Source organism: Orbicella franksi, chromosome 2 (genome assembly GCF_964199315.1).
Source record: "Orbicella franksi chromosome 2, jaOrbFran1.1, whole genome shotgun sequence".
Taxonomy (NCBI): Eukaryota; Metazoa; Cnidaria; class Anthozoa; order Scleractinia; family Merulinidae; genus Orbicella; species Orbicella franksi.
The window spans coordinates 18,055,841-18,073,687 of NC_138146.1; the positions used below are offsets into that span (position 1 = coordinate 18,055,841).

A 17,847-nucleotide genomic window follows, 5' to 3' on the forward strand; every position below is an offset into this window, starting at 1 on the left:
TGTCCCTTAATGAAACTTGGCTGGACGACTCTTTCTCGGATGTAGAGCTTTCTCTCCCTGGGTATCAGCTAATGAGAAGAGACAGAGACCGCCATGGGGGTGGTATAGCTGTTTACATAGCAGATAATTTGAGTTTAAATCGCCTCGATACTCCCGCCGACAATATCGAAGCTCTTTGGTTTGAGTTATCACAACCGAACAGTAAAAAGATCCTGTTTGGGGCTATTTACAGACCACCAATCCTCGACGCTTCGACATTTACGGACAGCTTGGAGGAAATGTTAAATAACCACGTAAATGAAAGTCTCGAAACTGTTCTACTTGGTGATTTCAATTTTGATTATACTTCACCAAATGCGGCGACAAAAAATTTCCAGCGCATTGCAAATTTATTCAACTTGAAGCAGCTCATTACCGACCCTACCAGGATTACTCAAAATTCTAAAACTCTTATTGATTTATTTTTTACTTCAAAGCCTGAACTTTATGTATCTGGAGTATTACCGATCGGTTTTTCCGATCACTCGGCCATTTTTGGAATTAGGAAACTTCACAGAATTCCGCTTCCACCACCAAGGATTGTTGAGGCCAGGAATTATAAACATTACGACCCCGCTTTGTTTTGCGAGGATCTAAACAGCATCCCATGGGATATCTTAGAACTTGACCAAACTCCTAATGATGCGTGGCAGTCATTCAAAGACCTATTTCTCACAGCGGCCGATGAACACGCGCCCGTTGTCACGCGCCGTATCCGCGGAAGATCCGTGCCATGGCTAACGCCAGAAATAAAAGACCTCATGCACCAGCGTGATCATCAACACAAAAAAAGCGATGTCAACAAACAAAGAGCTTCACTGGAGCAACTACAAAAGATTACGTAATGCTGTGAACACAAAAATGCGTAAAGAAAAATGTTGTTATTACTCCAGCCAGCTCTCAAATGATCAAAGCTCGAAAGAAATATGGCGAACACTAAACAAGATCTTACCTAAACAAAAGAAATCTGCGGCCGGAGGATCAGAAACAATGTCGGCAACGAACTTTAACAAGTTCTTTTCATCAATTGCAAAGAATCTATGCAGCGTCTTCAAAGACCATACCTTGCCAAGAATTTTAGCCCCCAGAGTTAACAATGACTTTACTCTGCAAGAAGTTAGCGCCAGTTTCGTGCGCCATGAGCTGTCAAAGCTAAAATCATCCAAAGCTACCAGGCTTGACAAAATCCCCGCAAAACTCCTCAAAGACGCATCCTCTGTAATAGCCAAGCCAATCACTTATCTCATAAACCTCACAATTTCGTCTGGCGAAATCCCATCTCAGTGGAAGGAGGCTAAAGTAACTCCCATTTTTAAGGCAGGAAAAAAGGATGACGAGAACAACTATCGTCCGATTTCAGTTCTCCCCCTCGTTTCCAAGGTCATGGAACGTGCGGTCCAAGTTCAACTGTTAGCATTTTTTGAGGTTAACAAAGTTCTATCGGTATATCAATCCGGCTTCCGTAAGAAGCATTCTACCGAAACCGCGGTTGTCCACTTGGTTGATCATATATTAGAACACATGGACAAACAACAGTTGACTGGCGCTGCCTTTATTGACTTAAAAAAGGCTTTTGATCTTGTTGACCACAAATGTCTCCTTCACAAGCTAGAGCACTATGGAGTTAGAGGGCACAGTCTCGGCTGGTTCAGAAACTATCTCACCACCCGCTCGCAGCGAGTTCAATATGGAAAGGAGTTATCATCCAGCCTTCCTCTCGACTTCGGTGTTCCTCAGGGTTCCTTGTTGGGGCCTCTATTATTTGTGATACACCTAAACGATTTGCCTCAATGTTTACTGCACTCGTCGATTAGCATGTATGCGGATGACACTGTTATCTATTATTCTGGATCTGAGGTTAGCAACATCAGGGAAAATTTGCAAGAAGACCTCAACCGTGTTGAGCAGTGGTTGGTGAACAGTAAGCTAATACTAAACCAGAGCAAAACCAAAGGGTTACTCTTTGGAACAAGACAACTGCTGCAAACCACCTCAGACTTTGTCCTGCAGATTCAAAGCAAGGACATAGAGAGAGTGACGAAGTTCACTTACCTTGGGACTATGCTCGATGAACAGCTTCACTGGAAAGAGCATATAGACACTACTTGTAAAAAAGTTAATAAGCGTCTGGGACTTCTAGCACGCATACGATCTTGCCTCACTCTTAAAGCAGCGAAGGGTGTCTACAATACCCTTATTGAGCCAATCTTAAGTTATACTGACACTGCTTGGGGTGAACTGTCTGTTGGCTCCAGCAAAAGTCTGCAGCGGTTGCAAAACCGTGCTGCCCGTATCATTCTCAAGCGTGACTCTTCTAGAGATACTTTTAATGTTTTAGGGTGGACTGACTTAGAAACGAACCGTAAAATCCACAAATGTGTTTTAGTTTTTAAATGTTTGCATAACTTAGTTCCTCAATATTTAAGTAACTATTTCATTAGGAACTACAATGTACATGGTTACAACACTCGAAGGAAGGCTGACCTCCATCTACCCAAACCCAAACTTAGCCTTGGCAAACGTACTTTTAGATTTTCTGGCACAGCCCTTTTTAATTCACTACCTTGTAAAATCCAACAAGCTGTATCACTCTCCTCTTTTAAAAATCTTGTCAAAGCCCATTTTATTTATAGCACTTAATTTATGATATCTATTTTTTTTCCCTATCAGTTCATACTTGTAACTCGTTTTAATTTTTTTAAACTCTTTTTATATAACTATCTCAACTACTAGACGTTAGTTTGTTTTTTTTTTTAACTCTATTTTTATAACTATTTTATACTATTAGACGTTTTATATTTTTAGAAATTGTATTTAGCAGGGCCCCTCTGGATACCAGCCATTGTGCTGAATGGGCCACCCTGCATAAATAAAGTTTTACCTTACCTACCTTTACACACGAAAAGCCTACTCTCAGGCTATCGCTTTTGTTTCATCCCTGCAATGATTAGAACTCTCTTGAATTAAAACAGTTTGAATTGTCTCTAACTGTCGTGAACTTTCATTCTTGACCGGCTTGGCCTTTGAATTTGCAACAGGCCTGACCATCGGTTGTACATACATTATGGGCATTTGAGTAGACTACATTCTCTGTTTGGTAACTCCTTCCTCGTGTTGGAATTGATTTAATGCACGTAGTAATGACCCTGTTGCTGTTTTTCTTTTATAGCGGTTTTTGTTTGTTTTCTGTTTGTGTTTCAATCATTGTTCTGTCTGTGGCTTTTGCAGGAAGATGACTCTAACGAATTATACTGCAGGGTCTGCAACCAGTTCTTCAGCTCCCCTCACAATAAGAAAGAACATTTGTTTGGAAAACAGCATTTACTGATGCTCACTGGAGAGTTTGAACGCGAAGCGGAACAAAATGCCAATGGCACTGATAAGATTGTGAGTGACTCTCCTGACCTGGCTCCCTGCACTGCTGTGGCAGATACTGTAGGCGCAAACTTGATACCAACTGAATCAATGCTCACTATCTCACAGTTTACCGAGAAGTTCTTGGAACAAAACTTGAGTGAGTACATTTGCATTTGTACGACAATGGCCACTGAATAAAGCATTTCTAATGATGTATGGTTCCCATGCGTTAGGGGTATTTACTTTTATGTGAGCTTATTGTGTAAATTACATGTACTCGAGCTTGTGTCTTGTTCTTGTTTTTTGTTGGTTTCTTTTGGAATCTACGGCCGGAGGGTCGTAGATTTTATCTCATCGAGTGTGTCCGTTCACCAAAAATGTGTAACAAAAGAATATTCGTACTTAATCAAACTTCGGATGTGCGAAGATCGCTTCCCGATTAATGCCCGAATGACCGACTGCACGATTGAGAGGAACAAGATAGGGTGTCTGGAAAACCCGAATAGCGAATGGCGAACAGTCGCGAATAGCAAATAGCGAATAGTCCCGAATAGTGCGAATAGTCTCGAATAGTACGAATAGTGGCGAACAGTCGCGAAAAGTGGCGAATAGATCAACAACAGTCTCCATTTGGCGCGAAAATATGCTCGGATATTTGTCCGCGGACATCATCTGTTCCGAGAAGCGAACAGTTTTCTGAGCGAGCGTAGCTCGAGGAAAACTGTGAGCTTCAAGGAACAGAAAATGTCCAAGACAAATATCCGAGCATATTTTCGCGCCAAATGGAGGCTATTGTGTTTATTATTCTTCAAATGTTTTTCGCAACGCGCGTAGTTTTGAAAATTGGGGAATATTGTCGGATATTCCCCAGTTTCAACTGGGGAATATTCGGTCACATGACGCGTTTAGACCAATCGCGCGCGAGCGAAAATATTTGATGGATTATAATGACGAATAGTCGTCAATAGTCACCGCTTTAGATGTAATATCCTGCGTTAATTAATTATCCAAATTAGCAACAGAATTTCAGTGAATTTATTACCTTTTCTTCTCCGAACTCAGGCTAGGGCTGTCCATCGCCGACATTAAGAAAACAGAAAACACAAGGATAATCTAATAAAGAAGTATTCACGCTTTTGCAGCGGTTAAAACAGACGAAAATTCGTTTAGAAACACCTTTTGTCCTGATAAGCGTCTGTGCTTTTTAGCGGGAAAATCCCATCCTACGTTGCTGCGAGGTTGACTGCGAGATACTAGGTACCTTATTTGCCACGATTTGCCACTATTTGCCATTATATAATAATCCAAGTTATTCTCACATTTTGATTGGTTCTAGCCTATGATCTATTAGAGGACAGACGCACGATTGACGTCATCATTTCAAAGTTTTTCCCTCTGTGTTTTAAAATGGCGGAAAGTTTTGAGAATTTAGATAATATTTTACATGACTGGGCAAAAGATAAGGTACAGGAAAGTCTTGTACAGGCATTGAACAGGTACCAGAAGCATAGTCTAGTAGGAAGAAGAAAGATAAAGCCATTTCTGTTTTAGAAAATGACTCGGAAGAAATACTCGAGCAGTCTCAGTCGGCAGTCGAGCGAGACTAAACCAAACACAAAATTGGTCTTGGTAAGCCGAGAACCATTACTTTATCTCGAATTTAACAAACCCAGTAAACAAAATCTTTATGAGATTAATTTATTTTATTTTAAAACATTGAACTTTTCTCAGTCTCAAAATAATTGTTGACACAGTAATTGTCTGGAATGAAACATTAAAACTACTTCTTAAAATCAGTGAAAATAAACAGATAACCTTACTTTCCGATGCGAATGTTCTGGTCCGTTTCAGGGCACAACAGCGAGCAAAATATAGCTCACCACAGCTCACGGCCAACTGTATCGCAGCTAAAAGGTGTCTCCGACACTATTTCACACTGATTTGAGAATTTCCAACCACAGAGGACACAAATTTCCACCATCACTAACGTTCCTTTCATTCAAAACTCGAATCGAATGGCCTCCAGGTTGACCGCAACCGCAAGTTTCCGAGCGTAGTTTTTCAACTCCTGCAATATTCAAAGCAACGTCCAAGCTTTTCGGCTCACAGGGCTGCTCTGATGACAAAACCTGACTTGACTTATCCAGCATTTTCTTTAAGATTTGTAGATTTTGTAGTTCAATTCTGCTTTCGCTGTAAGTTTTCATTCCACGAGAAGCGACGCTCGAGTCAAGTTTGACAGTGGCGTGATTTTCCTGGACCAATCAAAATTCTTCGCTATGCATAGCAACCAATGAGATTGCTTCAATTTGTATAGACAATAGATTACATCAAATGGCTTTTTTCGTGTTCGCCAAAGTGGGCAAAGGCCGGCTTTCGAGTTATGTTGGAAGATTTTGAAATAAAAAAAGCTTTATCTGTAGTAGTTTGTTTCGTTATGATGTAAAACAAATAGATTCCATGTTGACGTGCGTCTGTTCAGTAATAGATCACAGAAGACGTCAAAATGTGGTAAGAACATCAGTGACACACTCGGTTATCGCCTCGTGAGTCACTTTTTTGTTCTTACCACATTTTGACGTCATCTGTGATCTATTATTGAACAGACGCACGGCAACATGGAATCTATTTGTTAACTATTCGCCACTATTCGCACTATTCGTACTACTATTCGAAAAGTGGCGAACAGATTAACAATAGTCTTCATTTGGCGCGAAAATATGCTCAGATATTTGTCTTGGACATTATCTGTTCCTTGAAGCTCACAGTTTTCCTCGAGCTACGCTCTCTCGGAAAACTGTTCGCTTCTCGGAACAGATAATGTCCGCGGACAAATATCCGAGCATATTTTCGCGCCAAATGGAGACTGTTGTTGATCTATTCGCCACTTTTCGCGACTGTTCACCACTATTCGTACCATTCGAGACTATTCGCACTATTCGGGACTATTCGCTGTTCGCTATTCGCGACTATTCGCTATTCGCTATTCGGGTTTTCCAGACACCCCGTATTAAATACCGAGATATCAGGAAGGTTTGCTTTACATATATAAACAAGAGTAAGTTCCGTGTCGTCTGTTCACCGTCGTTTAAGCTTAACTGGATAATATTTCTATACTATCTCAAAGGGATGTCATTGGTTTTATGAAAAGCTTTTATGAAGCTAGAGATATTGACGTCGCCGTCCTATACGAAAATTACACAACTTAAAGCATTTTGCCTTTGGCCACACGGCACGCGAAAGTTTATTTCCCGCGTCCACTGCCGTTCCCGTCTTGGCCTTCCCGTCCTTGCATCGTATAAAGGTCCCTAATGTTGCTTGTGATGCAGAGGACATTAATGCCATGCACTCAAATTTTAAAACAATATTTCGCAATGTAGAACAGAATCTACAATCAAGCCGATTACATCGATCACTGGGCGATTCAAATGGCACAGAAATCACGAATTCACCGTTCGCGGTAATTCATTCCTCTCAAGGAAACTCGAATCCCTTTCGAGAGATTATGCAGCGTTTTTAAGGGATAATTCGACCCTTTCAAGGGATTATACAGCCCTTTCGAGGGAGTACGCATCCCTTTCGAAGGATGATGCGGTCAGAGCACAACGCAGTCAATTCCACCGCGATTACGTGCGAGTTCCTCTTAAGGGGATATGACTCTCTTAGTAGAGTGCAAACAAAAAGCTTTAGTTGACGAAATCATGACCATGGAAAACACATCCACAGAAGCTATGCCTGGTCATTATGTAACTAGTATTTTTTCTGCAAATACTCGGAGTGAAGGCCAATCTTTCCAGTGTTTACATACACTTAGGCAAGATACATGTAAGAGTAAATCTTTAATCTTTGATCAGTATATTTATAAGTTGCTTCATGTAGGAAAAGAGACAGAGAACCATCTAGATTACCACGCGAAGTTTTAAAATCAGTTAAACACAGAAAAGTAAGAGGTAGAATTAATCATTTCTGGAAGAAAAGTGTTCCCTTTTCATCTGTTTTATTCACTGTGGCTACCAGCTGTAAGCTATGTATTGTCAAGCTTGCTCATGAAGAAGAGTCTGTTTTTACTCGATTTTTTTAAACAAAATTTGAACAAGAAAAGTGTTGGTCTTCTGGTAGTAATTATAAATGTTATCCAGAATTTTTGTCCGAGTTCAGTTTGATAATAAGAACTACATCTTGTCAGGAAAGAAGCTTTTGTTATCTGGAGACATTGAATTTAACCCAGGCCCTGCAGCGATTCCTAATCCACTTACTTACGGCCGTGGATTCATGTGCTCATCGAGCACCTATTTTTTTCCTTGTCGTGTTTGTTAATGACGATGCTGTTGTTGCTTCAAATCAGTTATTTTATTGATCTCTTTACAGATAGAGAGCTTGAACTAAGGGAACTTCGGAAAGTGGTTCTATCGTCACAGGAGGAGAACATCTCACTCAATAAAGAAATGGAAGACCTTAAGGTACATTTGCCTGTGTGTATTATTCATAACTATTTGACACGGCCCAATGGTTATATAACCGTTTTCCTCATTCCGTGTTGCAGAGTTTGTTACAGAAAGTAGAAGATGATCTTGGAGCAGTGAAGGCGTATGGAGCATCACTTACAGCCCAGCGCAATAGCCTAAGGATGGTACCGAATCTCTTTGGCGTAATTAACTTCTAGCCTGTCTAGGTTGACTAGGTTGGCTCCTTTAGGTTACTGCCTCTCTTTTAGGTTGAAAACATCAACCCAAGAGAACAGTGCAACAGGAGCACAAACTGCTGCCAGCCTGAATATGGGATGTTTTAATGGGATGATCAAGCCTCGGGGATGCATAGCATTTTAGAGGACAATACTTGTCGAAAGCATCGCAAGTATGTTACCGCATGACACGGGTTCTAGTCACCGGGACATGGACGATTCAAACAGGTCTTTATGTTCGTTTGGTTTTTGGTGTTTTTCTAGCAGTGGGCTTGGCAACCTACAAGAATCTGAAGTTGCCGAGGAGGTTACGGTTCATGGAACGAATGAAAATAACCTTGCATACGACCTATGGTGGTATTCCAGTTATACTGTCAAAGGCTGTGAATCCATTGGGAAAAAAAGTGCCGTTTGATCTAAATTGGCAAATTGCAGGCTATAAGTGTAACGGGTGCAAAAGCTCATATTGAACCGGCATTAGTGGGCGTGTCTACTGGAGGGAAAAAAAGGAAAACAAACAAATACAATTAAGAGAAATATAAAGAGCTTAAGTAATTATTTTAATTCCAGTTGTAATGTCCCCTACAAAGCGTGACTTGGTAAGATTGATATTGTGTAGGAACTATTTAACTGTCAAATATTGACTTGCGAATGAAGAAAAATACCTGGTATTATAAGTTTGAAATGACATGCCTACATGCATATCTTATGATATTCTGTCGCGTGAAGCTTGGCACACTGTATACCGTTTCTTCACTTGTCTTCGTATTATAACAAATACGCGAGGAAAAGAAAAATTAATATATTTTCCTCATTTTACTGAGCCGTATTTCATGTATCCACGCCTGGGGCTGTTGTCACATAACACTCTTGAGATTGTGTCTTGTTTACAAACATTTTTAGAAAAATATGTTTGGAACTTCAGGCATGGTCAATATTATATAGTGAATACACGAAAACACTTCAACATGTATTTACTTGAAAGAAGTGAACGCTTCCGTTTAAGCAAAATATCGGGCACGCGGTTTAAAAACATACTGGATCGAGACTTAAAAGCGCGAGAAATGTGCAGACTAATATTTACACTTACAACTACACGTACGAGTTATAATTTCAAAGTTCGCAGAAGCGTTTAGGTTTACTGCATGCGGAATTTGCGTATTTTCACAAACCCTTTCGCTTTTAGTGGTGGAAGTTGTTGACTCTTCACCCATTTTACCAGTAAACCTTCTCCTCGCCGTTTTACGAGTCTCCACCTTTTCAGACTGTTGTCATTGTAGCACGTTTAGACTGAGCGCGTCAAACCCTGGGGTGAGAAAAGAAAGAGGAGGAAAGAAAAAGTGAAAAATGAAAATTTTATCACTCGTTGGAGCGAGTCCAATATCATTTGGGTGGGCATTCCCGCTGAGACACTTATCATGAACCGGTACTTGTGATAATAAACTTACCATAAGTGTCTAACCCTAAGTGTTATATATAATGGATTTTTACAGTCTTCTATTCACTGCCAACGACGGTATTAGTCCAAAGGGTCAGTATTACCTATAAATCTACCCGTATTTATGTCCGCACACTATGAAAGGAGTAATCCTTAGTGTGGCAACGCTTTTGATCCTTGGATAATTAACCTGTGATGCTAAACCGATTAGTCTTCGATTATGGACTTTTACCCTACCAGGTGTCCCTCTGTGCAGCAAAAACACGCTTAGCAGAGTGTTGAGTGTATATTGTCATGACCGTAAATCACTTTCACCTTGACAAAAGGGCTTTAATAGGCTAAGCCTCTTGAGGTTTTTCTTTGAAATTTTCCCACACGGATACGTGCAGTGAATACATCACTTACTTTACATAAATTACAGCACTGGGACAGGACGGTCGATAAACCAAGTACATTTTAATTTTACGCAACTATGGGATCATATTGTACGGATAACAATTAAAGAAAATGACGACTTTCTGAAAATAGATGACTCTTACAAAGTGTATTTTGATCGATAACTGCTGAATAATCACGACGTATCAGAGTGCGATGTGTGAATTGGGATTAGAATTTATTGGTGTACAGCCTAATTATAAACATCGTTGATTTCTCAAGCACGGATCCGGTATCAGCCCACACACTGTCATACGGCGACATAACAACTCAAGCGCAGGGAGGCAAGGGTGAAATACGTATATTTCCTGTGTGATGACGGTGTAATAACAGGAGAAGACACACAAATTTAAGGTAAGACACTTAAGTGTTTTCCTCGCCAACCTGAGGGAATTAAGAGAAGTGTGAAGGAATTTGTATACTAAAGAAGTAGAGCAGGCATCAAAGCTTGTTGTGAAGAATTACGTATAAACGATGATGATAAATGTTTTCGTGACATATAACAGTCGACGTCGAGCTTTGCTATTCTTTATGTTGCAGTTTATTACACTGTTTAATGTTATTTCACTTTTATGTTATGTGTTTTTGAATTTGAAAACCGTCGTCACCATGATCAACAACATGCAGGGACAGCTATTGGTTATGTTATGCTATTTTGGCAGGCCAGGGCTCAAATCTGTAGCAGCACTTCCTATAAATATATGAACGTAGGTTCACGTTTACACATTTACGAGGGGCCCGTACTTTGAAAGCTGGTAGTTATGTCTCCTCACTACGTTTTACTTCCAGGGTTTTTGTTTAACTTCATAGTTACACGATACAGTTAGAAGTTCTTTGAACGTTCGACCTGTCACGGTTGCTTTGCGAACGTTTCCTCGAACTGACCAACAAGTCCCAACAAACACTAATACAGTCAAGGGTACTAAGGTCCAAGCTATGTGTTTGCGCATGTGGAGTTGTACAGCAGTGTTCACGTGAGACGCGTTCAATATTGATCGAATTCCAGTCGAGTGACGATTTACGTTCACTGTTGTACCTGCTCGTGAAAAACATGAGTCCACTCGAGGAGACAGCGTAATGACTGTTTACCGCAACGTTACAGTATGTGCAAGGCCTGTTTACTGTTAGATTGGCGTGCTTTGTTAATTGAATTCCAATCCTTGTCTTGTTTTTCTGGTTGACAGTGAACAAAGTTATTTTTTCTCGCCGGCCTGTCGATCCTGATCAAATCTGGTAGACAAGAACAAAAGTTAACGTGCCTTTCATGATACCCCATTTTGTAGTACGCCCTCATTCAAATCTCGGGTTAGTTAATGGTGGTTACTATGCTTCCGTAGTTGTAGCTCAAAAGTGGAATTGTTTGGCAAGTGCTTCCCTAAGGCGCTATTTACAAGTACAATTCAGTAGTTTCAAGTAACTTAGTGAGCTCTGAGAATGAAAAACCTGGTATGTTGCGTTTGTTATGGAAATTGTCAAGCATTACTTTTCTGTTGTGCTTGTGCGTTTTTTTTTTTTGTTTTTTTTGTTCAACTTTTATACGTTGTGCAAGGTGCCAGTGAACTGGCAGCAAATGAGTAGAGGGTTCATATGCTAGTTCAGTGTCCTGTACAGCTACGTGATGCCAAGTGTTTGTTTTTACAATCTTTGGCTCTCGAGGGAGAGAAAATTGCGTGGGAGGAAGGAAGTAGTTGAAAAAAAAAAACTGTGATGATAACGAACAACATTTCGAACTCACGGCTCGGACTTCATTTTCAAGTTGAAAGAAAGCGACTCTTAAACATGGGCATGTTTAATAAAATTGATAAAAAACCATTAAATGAGTGAACGATAAGCTTTCCGAAATGAAAGTGGCAATAACTCCAAAATTCTCTAAAATTACAAATATCTTATTTTAGACAATAGAAATATGTTGACAACAGAGAAAATAAGTAACGGAACTTTATGATCAGAATAGTCTACCCTATACAAATAAGTTAGCGCAAACAGTCACACTGTTGTTTAGTGTTGGCTTTAATTATTATAATGAAGATATTTAGGGAGCCCACGTCAAAAAATATTGGTTTTCAGTGGAGTCCTGTAAAACAAATATATTGAATCAAAAAGTACTAAATAACGAATTTAAGGATCCTTCATAGTGATAGACATCTTGGCTAACATGTCCAAAATACAAAGGTTTCTTTTATAAAGAGAATCACGTAAATTAAGCAATCAAATTTACTCAGAGATCTCAAATCTTGGTCTTATGTTTCTTGGTGTGTCCCGTAGCGCTCTCTGACTTGACTCCCGTTCGTAACTCCCTTTTAGTCTTCAGAACGATAATGCACGCATAATGATCTGCATAGTCATCATGTAAGGCTAGATTAATATTATTTGTCACTGACTGGAGAGTCTGTTTACAGTCTCCTCCCATTTTCTAAACAGTTGACAGGTACTGAGAGGCAGCTATTATAAGTATTGATAGACAGCTGTTATCAAGTAGGGTTGTGAAATATGTCATCATATTTTTACCTTTATTGAAAGGCTTTGGCAAAGCAATGAAAGCATACATTACTATATTTTCATTTCGGTCGTTCTGATGACAAAGGAATTTTAGTAGGTCGCATTTAGGCAAGTTCGAAGATAGTGTTGTCATATTTTGACACACCAAAACTACAATATACTTGATTACTATTAACAACTGTTTGGGGCGAGTAAATTTGACACATCATCCATGTAAAAAAACCGTTCTGTTTACAATGAAGTACTTTCCATTTAAGCCGTCCTTACTGCGAGGCAAACTACACTGTATTCCACAGATACCTCACCGATCAGTCCAGCTTGGGAAAGAATAGTAAAGTGACTCTTTATTGTAACAGGTTGCTAATAACTTGCTTGTCACTTAAAGTGCATGGCCATTGCTTAACGAGAGCGAGTTGAAAAATATGTTCTGACCATCAGAGATAAGCTATTAACGTAACAAAATTGTATGAAAATCGAAAACGGCCGTTCCTTTCGTCTTTCAAAAATGCCTTACCCCGGAAGGTATTTCACTCGCTTATTTACAAGTACAGGGTACCTTTATCCGTTGAGAACGTAAAATTGATATCATAAGCATAGTTTCGTGTAGGAAATAACTAATTTCCAGAGAACAGCAAGGTAATATTTGCCGCTTTTACTGGGTGTTTTTAACATCACTGGAAGCCACTGAAACTTTATTTTTAGGTGCTCTTGGAAGACTGATCTTGAAGTACTACTTGAGATTTTTGTATACATTGAATAACTAGAAGGTATTCATGCAAAAATGTTCAATGGCAACTTGTACCATTCTTCCATGTCTTCGAAAAAAAATGTGTCTCATTGACTTTTCAGCCCTTTTCTCTTACCACCTTCGTCCATTCCATTCCATTCCTCCCCTTCCTATTTCGTGTCCACCAGCCTGCCTGCCTGCCCATCCGCCCACCTTCCCTTCCCTTCCCTTCCCTTCCCTTCCCTTTCCCTCCCTCCCTTCCTTCCTTCCTTCCTTCCTTCCTTCCTTCCTTCCTTCCTTCCTTCCTTCCTTCCTTCCTTCCTTCGTTTTACTACTTTACAGTTTAGCTTTTTTTTTTTTTTTTGGAAAAACGTGAGTTGACTTATACGCTTATTGGTCTCAGTTTTTGTAGGAATATTACACAATGTTAAATCAAACTCATACGTGCATATCCAACTTTCAGCACAAGTTTGTTCATCAAAATTTGGTGCCGTTTTAAGTGAACTGTCTGTGGTCGAGACTCTAAAACAATCGAATGAAAGCCTTGAACTACTGACAACAAATGCTATATTTATCCACAATTATTTATTGATTGTCTTATTACTTGGTTATTATTTGTTAATTTTATATGTATTTTCAATATAATAAATACTTTATTTTATAATATAATATTATGGTTGTTAATTCCTCTCCTTCATTTCCTCTTCCACCCGAAGATCAAGAGCAATTCTTTTAACCCGTTGACATGATCTATATTACGTCCGATTCTTTCGCTCTTGAAGCATCCTTCGATTTATATAACCAGTGAGTTCGTGTTAATTTGCACAACAATGGATGAGTTCTTTGCTCACCAGGAGGTTGCTCTCCTTCCAGTTGTTGACCAGAAACCGCAGACTACTCAATACATTTCTCTTTGCGGTATAGAAAAACAAAGCAAAACAAATCTGAGGTCTTGTTTACTTCCAGAGATCATTAAGTACATTATTCACGAATCTTGATAAACTACGAGCAACGCTACTTTTGACACGATCCATCACATTTCGATTGTTGACCCTTTTAGAGTGATCAATATTCAATTTCCTCCTGCAGTACCCATCCCTTATCAAATAGCCAAGGGAGGAGATTGCAGAAACTGATCTGCATGTGACAATATTGTCGTCATTTCAACACCAAATCCACAGAGCTAGTATTAAAAGAAATTATCGGTAATAAGTAAGATGCGGACTTCGACGGTCTTGTCTGGTTCAGTCGCTTGCACTAATGTTCTTGTGAATCGTTCATTGTTTTTGTTTAACTGCCTTGTTTGCATTTGTCGTATATAATACCGCTATTTTGTTGTGGGGAATCTTAAGGCGTGAAAAGGGACAGCAACATAGTGCATAATGAACAATAGGTGATTACTGGCCCATTAGCTCTTGTCAGTTGGCCAACAGTGGACTGTCATCTGCATTGTTACTAAAGTCCATTCAGACAGCCCGACTTTTCTTTGCACGAGAGATCCAGCCACGCACTAATGTCCTCTCGAGCTTGCCATATTTCACAAGGTACTTCAAAGCTTGACACCTGAAAAATATTGATTAGGTCATTAGACCTGAGGGCTTTTTTTTTTTTCTTTTTTTCAAGCAGGGATCGCATAGGAAGTTGTAAGCCCTAAGTGCATTTCCACAACAGGGTTGCTAAATAAGCTAGAATAAATAGATATTGGACAAAGAATTGGGCAGGCTCAGAGATATTTTTTATGCAAGTTCGACGCGGCAGCGGCGCCATCCAGTCGACAGGTTGACGTGTCCTAACGAAATCTCTTCAGAATTAAGTGCTTTTCATATTTTGTGGCCCAATTATCACTCCAGTGTAAGCTATTGAATGTTCTAGCAGTAGACACGTTTTAATATCGCATACATATTCTGGTAGTTGTTACACTGGAAGTGTTGCGCCATAAAAATGGTTTATAATTGACGGATAAAGCATGAAATGTTCATTGTTTCCTTAACAGATGATGCCGAGGTGTATCCGTCTGGCAGCTATTTGGCTGTTCGTCCTTGCTTTCCAGCTCTTCCAGGAGCCAAGTGCGTCCACATACATGTGTCGCCATAAACGACACAAGGAAGTTATTTCAGTTGAGGATGCGGGCTACAACTGCAAGACGATGAAAGTGAAGTTGGGCATGTGCGTCGGAACGTGCAACTCATACGCAATTCCAATTCCCTTGGAGGGAGATGACAACGAGCCACGATTTCAAACAGGATGTGAATGTTGTGCGCCAAAGGACTTAAAGGAAAGAACAATTCGATTTGGCGATGGATGTGAGAAATCCATTGTGATTTCTCAAATTCGGTCTTGTGAATGCAAAAACTGCTCTCGTCGTGATCTCTGAGAACTGCGTAATGATTCAACCATTAGCCGAAATCTCGCGTATGGTTGAAGATGTTCTTCATGTAAAATGGCGGAGTCCCTTTTCAAAGAGGATCGACTATACGTTTATATCACAATAACAAACACAAATTGTTTGATCAATTGCACAAATGACGTTATTCGAAAGTTAAAACGCGTATCAATGTGTGTTCGCGAGAGTTCCCGCAGTATAAGTTGTTTTCATTACTAAAATGAATAAGATAATTTTTTGCTTCCTTTGAAGCTGTATTTATATTCCACAAATTGAGTGAACATTCAGTCTACAATTCTTCGCGTCACATCGTGCTACTGATCAATAATATACACTTTCGTGTTCACAGACTTAGTAGAATATTATTGATTGGAATCCAAATGCTTATTAAAGAGGCCACAAAGAAGGATCGCCTGCGGCGAGTTTTACACAAGGAACCATTGTTGTCACATTTTGCACTTGGGTGAGTCCAGTGTGAAAAAAGTTAAGAACATGCTAATTGTAGAAAAATACCTGAACCTTTGTTATAACCTGTTTTTGTTGTAAACATGGTTGGAAAGTAACGCTGTTTATTAGTGTGGTCTTTGTTGTCGCTATTTTTTCCAGTGATTTTTTTACGTCTTTACAATGACTGGGTTTTGAAGAAAGTTCGTACTTATTTGCTACCAGTAATTCCGTGAGTTATTATAGTATTTCGAGAATCCACTGATACGCATTACATAGTACACTCATGGCAACTATACATTGTGTAATATAAATTTATCGCTATATTATAAGTGGGGGGTAAGTGTCCTCTGATATGTGAAAGAAAAGTTTCTTTTTCAAAGTTGTCTCCTTTTGATTGTCTGACAAAATCGTAAAGAAAGAGAGCACGTATATAAAGCGCTGCTAACATAGGATGATACGCTGTTGTTACCTTTACCAGAAAATTCGACTTAAAATCAGTAAATTGAAGTTTGTTTAAAAGTTGTTTACCTCCAGCCAGGACATTTATTTACGTGTTTGTGATAATAGTGTTCTCGTGCAGATAGAACCATCTTCAAACACGACACATGCCTCGGACTAAATTGATTGCTTATGTTTATTCAGTGTTGTTTCTGTTGTTTCATTCACATAATCCGATAGAGAAAATATATTTGGACGACTGGATTTATAAAATGGTGGCCAAAGAAAAGTACGTTCTTTTGCACTAAGTGAGCAACACGCTCGAATTTTACAATTCCAAGAATCCCAAAATCACGCCCCAATAAGAAGATAATGGAGGAAAAGCAAAGACTGACATACCTTGGTGGTTTTTATATCGTCTACTTTGGAAATAAAACGCAAGCAACAGGGCGAAATTTTCTTTGACTTTCATGAATCAAGACATATACTTTTAATGGTATGTCTAATCATTAACAGACTGGCAATTTATCGCAACCAAAAGCTATCGTGGAACACTAAATAAAGAAAAGACTGAACATGTACAACGCGCAATTGTAAAATAATATCTTGGACTTTTGAAACAAAAGAAAACTTGCTTTCTAGTTGAGACAGTGTCTATTTTGTTTTGCTTCTTTTTTTTTCGCATTCTTTTACTTTTATTAAGTAAAAAATTTTGTTTTCAAAGCCGTGTTCGGGGCTTTAAGCCTACGTAATTTAGTCAAGTCGGTGAAAGTAACTTATTATTAACAGCCACTTATAACTGGCAGATTATTAATGGCCAATTTTTAAAACTAACAACTTTCCCCCAGATTTGTATACAGGCCCTTCGAATAAGATATGCTAAGAACCACACACTCGAGACTTTCGTCATTTCTTTATTACTCACTACCCTAGTGCAACAGAATAAACTATAACTCCAACCAAGTTTATGTCGTTTTCTGATAAACTCACTTGATGTCAGTAAAACTATTGTAATGTACTTTTGAACGTTTCAGTTTAGTCCTGATCTTTCCCGTGCATGTATCAGTTGCAGAGATCTGCCTTTGTCTCTGCTATAGTGCTTTTGAAGCTGCTGAGATGATGACTAGTTATTTGCTCTCGACTCTACTTGTTGTTACCACCAAGTCATCCTTTTGAAGTTGTTACTAAAAACTGCGAAATGGTCTGTTTCTGTTTCTGTGTTTTTTTCTTCAGTACAAACTGAAAGTGGTTATAATTAACCTCGTGAAGCTGGAGTCTACCAAACATGCTCTACATTGTCATTTTAAATTTTCGAAAATGTGTATCGATTTAGCAAAGTGAATTGCCCAAACGAACAAAAAGCAAAATCCACAGCTGTCCATATAGTTTTCAGTTCTTTCGTC

At 39.3% G+C, this 17,847-nt stretch overlaps 1 protein-coding gene across 4 annotated transcripts in view; it reads left to right on the forward strand.

The window, feature by feature from the left end:
- The window catches only part of LOC145478407 (uncharacterized), a 47,970-nt gene that overhangs the window by 16,198 nt on the left and 13,925 nt on the right, over nt 1-17,847 (forward strand). The window contains exons 8-11 of one of the 4 annotated variants that reach the window (XR_014048252.1): nt 3,268-3,553; nt 7,765-7,856; nt 7,940-10,304; nt 11,135-13,534. Coding sequence is in view for 1 of the 4 variants with exons in the window: in XM_081456427.1 (XP_081312553.1) it covers nt 3,268-3,553; nt 7,765-7,856; nt 7,940-8,059 (498 nt within the window). In the remaining 3 variants the exon portion in view is untranslated. Of the gene's footprint in view, nt 1-3,267; nt 7,340-7,764; nt 7,857-7,939; nt 13,535-17,847 lie in introns of those variants that run through there. The other 3 variants (XM_081456427.1, XR_014048253.1, XR_014048254.1) reach the window with 3 other exon arrangements.